Raw genomic sequence first — 6554 nt, 5'->3', positions numbered from 1 at the left:
CTAATTACATTCGATGAATGCCAAGAGGAGATCAGAAGCTCTGGACCAACTGAGTTGTTTAAGCAAGGGAACTAGATGCCACCATGAAGTCCCTCACCTAGGCGTCTGCTTTCAGTTTTAACCACAGTTTTGACATTTTTACAGAATTAAAAAATATCTCTCAACTCCTTTGAGCACCAGTAAATACCTTATCAAACCTTATATGCTAAAAAAATTGGCATGACATTTTAAAAATAAGTTTTATATCCCTTGCTTTTTCAAAAAAACTGTAATAAATGTTACATTTTAAGTTAGCTCCTCCATAAACGTATGATTCAGAATTAAAATGTATTATTAATAAAAGCATACATCTCTGTTCCTTAGAGATGACATGTGAATTCAAATATATACCTTTTAGAAACCATAATACTAAAAATCTAGGAGTAGAACTCTATGGATCAATTTCCTTAGATTACGTACAAATATTGGGAAACATTTTGATCTAACAACAGTGTTATAAAAGCTATTCTCAGGAACAAAAAAAAAAAGCATTAACTTCACAAACCAATTTGATGCCATATTGCTGCCATTAAAAGCATTTTGGAGAGTAATTTATGAGTTTCCCTGCCAATCATTCAGAGAACATTTTATACACTAAGTATTCATCAGATTTTGGGTTGATGTGAACAGCTGACGAAAAACAAACAACTGGTAATTCACAACATATAGTAATCTTGAAATAATGTTTCTTTCAAAAGCTATTGAAAATAATTATTGCTTATGAGTACATGTTCTCCAAGAATTTCTCATTGAGACTGAGACAGTAACCTGTATATCAGAATATGTAAAACTACAGTCGCTGCTCTTAGGAATTTGAACTCTAGTAAGCAACAGAAGAGACGAAAGAAAAGGAATATAATTAACAGGCTTATTTTTTGTATATGCATAAACAGTTCCAATAATGTACGTGCTTCAGTAAGATTCAAGTAACCACTCCTGCATTTCAAACTATTGCTATTCTTTCTCTGACACACAGGATACAAAAACAGGAGCCTCTGCACCTTAAGAAATGATTCAACACAAGAACAGCCTTATGAGTCAAGTTTGGAGTGCATCCTTGTAGAAGATGTTTGTGAGGGAAACTGGAGAGCAAGGGAAATAAAATTAACATGGCATAAGGAGAGTTTATGCGAAGAGTACTTACTAACGTGGGAAACAGGCAAGAACAAAAGGTCCTTGTAGCTGTTTTACATGATCAATGATGTTATTGAGGTGGCACAAGAAAAAGAATTACATAGCACAGTGAACACGATTCTCATTATCAGGACAAAGAGAAAAGGACTGAGGATAAGGAAAACTGGTATCTTAGAATCCAGATTTAAGTGGTGAATACAGAGAAAAAAAGTCATAAGATTCTTGCTCCCCATACCCCCTTCTTTTCTGGGAACAGCAGGACTTCTGTTTCAGTTAGGCTAAGTCAAAATAATTTAATGCTGCTCCTAGACGGAAAGAAGTGGGCTGAAAATGCTATAATGGGAAGCAGAATACTAAAAATTAAGTGCCACCATAAACAAGACTCATTTGAGGCAATGACCACAGGAAAGCCATAACATGCATTTATTTTTTTGTCACTGGAACATTACAAAAACAGTACAGGCGTTTACAGGAAACTAATCTTGCCATTAGAGCTGTGTGGAGTCATCAAACACAATGCACAAGTCACCAAACGCATTGCACTGACAGATTCGGGCAAACCAATTTGTCAAAAGAGGACTTGGGATCCCACAAGCCAGTTAACTTTTTACCCACCTCTTCCTATGCTTCAAGGAATGACCTCATTTATGAAAGGTCTGCTCTCTGCTACGGTGCCCCATGAGGAACCCTGACAGGAGAGCCCTTGACAATAACCTACAGAGAACTTCCCAGGCTTCAGATAGTTCCAAGTCTAAATAATTTATGACTTGGTTTTCCTTCTCATACTTTTCTGGTTCCATTAGTAAATATCTGTTTTGAATCATTCATTTTAATCATTTTATCAGGTGGTATGAGATTGGAAAAAGATTGTATTTATACATACTTATGTCTTGTTGGTAACATTTTAACTGAAAACCAAAAATGTATTATGAAGATAAATATATTGAAAAAATGGAGAAGAGAACATATTCATTCTACACTTTTGTAACTTTTAGGAAAATATACGTGGCACAATTCCTTCAATGGGACGCAGAGAATTTCCTTAGCTTGCCAGGTAATTAACATTAATGTTTTGAACTATTTGATGGCAAATTCTCTTGAGGTGATAAAATCATAATGAAGCAATTACAAATGACAATTACACAAGGCAATACTGAATTCAAACTTTTTTGTTATCTAATAGTAGCTATTACTTTCTTAATTTGACTGATGCTTTCACTAAGCCATCAATGGATTCAATGGCTATGTACACTAACTGTATGACAGTTTCAGTGTTAAGAAAAATAATTTGAGTATTATAACTCCACTTGATTATTTTTAAATCAAGTACAGCAGAAAAATAGCTAGTAATGGTGGTTTTCTTTCATTTATACTGTCTTACATTTTACACGCCTGCTTTCAGACAAAGTTTTTAAGTATTACTTTTTCTATGAAGAAATTCAGCTGTGCCTGACTGGAAATACTATGTTAAGGCCTCCTAACCACCATCCATGGGTAGAACAAGATGATTGTTATTTTGGCATGACTCAGGACAAAAGGACAGTTTCTTGCACATAGCAGCCTCAGAGAGCAAAGACTTGGGAAGAATCTTAAATGTAGCCCCAAACAAATCACTTACTCGAACAGCACAAGAAGTAACTCCTGTTCAATAGGAATATATCTTCATTAATTCACCAGTTTACGTTTCAAAAAGCAACACTACCAACTCCATGTTAGCCGACTGTTTCTCTAAATAAAGAACGTAGGGTTGTCGTGAATTACTAGAGATACTTCTGTCACTTGGTAAACCAAGAATGCTAGAGAGCCACTGAAGGCCTATTCCAAGGAAACGTAATGATCAAAATTTGTTGTCATTTTAATGTCACAATAAAGACCTACTCCTCATTTCACCCCAAGATATTGTTTACTTGGTTAAATTTATATTTACCACTTTGTGTGAAGTTTATTATGAAAACACTGCACCAGATTATTGACCCTGGGAAAACTAAAACAATAATAAGTTATTTCAGCCTTGAAATAAAGGTCTCACGATCTTGGAGATATTACTTATTACTTGCAACTTGCTGGATGCTATTCACGATCAAATATCTCCAAATCTACTTTAAAGCAGCAGGTGGTGTGCCTGCACAGAAATCAATGATATTACACTGCTGCAAAACCAGATTAATGGAATACTGAATCAATAAAACCCAATGACAGACGTAGTTTATCTTCCTGTCTTCATTAGATCACCATTTAAAAATCCTGTAGAAATTTTGGAAGAAAACAAAAAGGCTAGATAGAATTTTAGACCAAACTATGATTTATCTTTTTTTTTTTTTTTTTTTTTCTTTCTGGAAGGAAATAACATTAGCAGCACTGGAGTATGTTCAATTTAAGCTACATTTGTGATGACTGCATACACTGGTGATTTTTCAACTATTTTTTTTTTTCAGTTTGCAATGCTCCCAGTTTTCCAGCAAAGATGCAGATACCTGTATAATACCTTGCCTTTCTGTCTTCCATTTCTGCATCTCTTAAATTAATCCACATACCCCTTGAAGATGAATACCATTCATGTTGGTAATACCCAATTTTACACTCTTGTCTTTTCACTTTAATATGCAGCCCTATATAAGGACCAAAAGATAATTTACATTTTGGTAATGAAAATCATAAATCATATGCGTCTTTTTCTCTGATGTTAGAAAGAGATCATGTAATATCAGCATCTGCTTTTACAAGTTAAAGGACACTTTCCTTAGTTGAATACAGCTCCCTAGAGTTCACTAATTGCAAGCATCCAATATATTTTAATGAGCTACACAACTGATTTAAGAGACATAACAAGGACATAGCAAAATTAGCATCTTACTACATGTATGATACATGATAAACCTAGATTCATTTTCATGACTGAAGTCAAAACATAAAAACAGATTCATAAATCACACTGCTGGAAGGGACTACTTAGATCCAAGTTAGGTTTTTGGTATGTCACAAATCACAAATTTCCCTGAATTAATTCCTGTACTAATCAAAATACAGTATGAGCTTGTAAAATATACTCATTACGCAAAATGACAAATAAAATTAGTCATTAATCTTAATTTCATATTTTGCAATAGTACTGCCTAAAGTCAGACTGAACCATGCGCAGGATACTGCGCAGCTTGTGTCTGCATGTAAGAAACTAGCTGGGAAACCGTTGGCAAAGAAAATATTGTAACATCTGAGTAGAAGTCCATAAAACTTTATACATGTTGTAAAACAAGTCTGCAGTATGGAAAGTCAATTTATAATGACCTAAGAGTTCCTTCTTGCTTTGAATTAAAATGTGAGTAAGTACTACAGCACAAGACCAATCAATCAACTGAGGTTATAAATAATACTCCTGAAAGTGCTGCACAGGAGAAAAGACTATGAATGAAGAAATACTGTATCACAGGGAATATACAGTGTTGGCTTTGGAATCAATTGCTATAAAACAAATATCAACTTTCCGCTATGTAAACAATCAACACCAAAATTCCATTTTAAGAAGTCTAATAAAATACTCTTTATTGGAACTGTCTTCCAGTTTTGTCATCCTTTCTAGAATATGCACAGATGGAAAGATAGCTGATTTATATGCACAAATATAAATTGGCTCATAATATATAAATTCTGATAAAAATAATTATTCCAGCAATTTATTATAATATTTTAAAATTAGTTTTTAAAGAGACATTTTATGAATAGTAGTGCTCTGTTTGCATGCTGAATAGAGCAGTATTATTACAGTAATATGATAAATATTTAATCACAGTCCCAATTCTGCAATCCATTTTGTCCTACTTCAACATCCAATTGTCACAGTTATTTTACATATAATTTTAGTTGCACAAACTTATAGCTTGTATTACTTTTTTTTACACGTATGAATTTCATTCCTGTGTTCATCACACATTTTTAAATGCAAAGAGAAAAACTAAAATGAATGAAGAATTGATACTAATGCTTGGCACCAGACTATCGACAGCATTTAAAATTAGAAACAAGCATAACTTTGAAAATGGGCTGAAATCCTCAGTCTTCTCTGTTCAATTTCATTTCCATGAATTGATCTGTATAATCTGACAGTTGCAAAATTTTTCACTTATACTTTTTTTTTTTTACATTAATGAGTACATAGGAATGAGTACACATTAAATACCACTTACTTTGGCAATACTAGAATCTGCACAACAAAAATGCAGAAGAATATGAGACAGGCACAAGTCACATAATACTTAAATGCAGGCAGAGTAGTTGCTCGATACTAGAAGAAAAAAAAGCAAATGTTAAAAACACAATTTCCAAAGCAGATAAAATATCATGCAACTGAAATTTCAGCTTAAAGATGCAGATATGTATAGGCAATCTGTAGCAACAGTAAATTTCCTGTTGTTCAATGACTTCCACATCCACTCACATAGGGCTAGGGATTATCAGGCAGAGTATTGAATCCTTTTACTTCTTGAGGAACAGCTGAAGTAGCCATGTCAAATGGTTTTGTCTTGTTCCTCCACCAAACAGGACTATCCCAAATTAATCATAAAAAATTTAACTTTAAAAAAAAAAGTGAAAGTATTTTAAAAAATATTTTTAGGAATGGCCAACGATTCTCAGCCAATTCTAAGTTTGTCACTCATTACTTCCCCAAACCGATTTTCAATTATTAATACTGAATGGGCTGAAACAATTATAAAGACAGTTAACAGTCATTTAGACAGGAAATTTCTGAGCACACAAAGCAGAAGAGTGTAAACTCTGCTACAGATGTGTATAAACATTCTATTTCCAACAGTATAGCTAGCAATCATACTAATATTTACTGGTGCTGTATTATTATTTCAATTAAAATATTTTATGTCTGCGTTAAAATGCCTGATATGTCCACTGATACTACCAAACACTTGATATTCTCAGGAGAGAGTAAATTTGATCTGTTTTGTTATGAAAAAAGATCTATTTATAAATTTCTAATTAGGCTGTCTAGAGACATAAGAATTAAGCAATGAAATATTTATCAGAGTTATTCTGCTATTTGAGATCTAGATTGAAATCAATTAAGTACTCGAAAGGAAATGACCTAAGTATTGGGCCTATTAAAGTTACTTACCCTATTGAAGTTTTTTCAAAGGGTCAGAGTTTAAGATTTGATTATTAAAAGAAAATGTACCAAGGATTATTTTCACAAAGTGCTCAAAATGCAAACTTCCTAAAATGGAAAAGACATGAGGTGTGCTTTCTAACTGCAAGTATACAGCTGTGTCTTTGTGCTTTGTGTCAAGTTCTGCCCTTGAAACTGCTGTACCAAACTTTACATGAAAATTGAGTTTAGCAACCCAACAACTTTTTTCACTTTTGAATTCTATGAC

General features: G+C 33.3%; 1 protein-coding gene across 1 annotated transcript in view; it reads right to left on the bottom strand.

The window, feature by feature from the left end:
• The window catches only part of LOC104163046 (adenylate cyclase type 2-like), a gene marked incomplete at its 5' end in the record, with an annotated part of 58797 nt that extends 53345 nt beyond the window's left edge, over nt 1-5452 (bottom strand). Inside the window, one exon of the mRNA XM_009701925.1 lies at nt 5355-5452. Coding sequence (XP_009700227.1) covers nt 5355-5452 — 98 coding nt within the window. The remainder of the gene's footprint in view (nt 1-5354) is intronic.
• Nucleotides 5453-6554: the final 1102 nt, after the last annotated feature.

The sequence above is a fragment of the Cariama cristata genome, unplaced genomic scaffold (assembly GCF_000690535.1).
Source record: "Cariama cristata isolate BGI_N322 unplaced genomic scaffold, ASM69053v1 scaffold3116, whole genome shotgun sequence".
Lineage (NCBI taxonomy): Eukaryota > Metazoa > Chordata > Aves > Cariamiformes > Cariamidae > Cariama > Cariama cristata.
The sequence above is the reverse complement of the archived record's forward strand: the minus strand, read 5'-3'. Positions and strand labels throughout refer to the sequence as shown.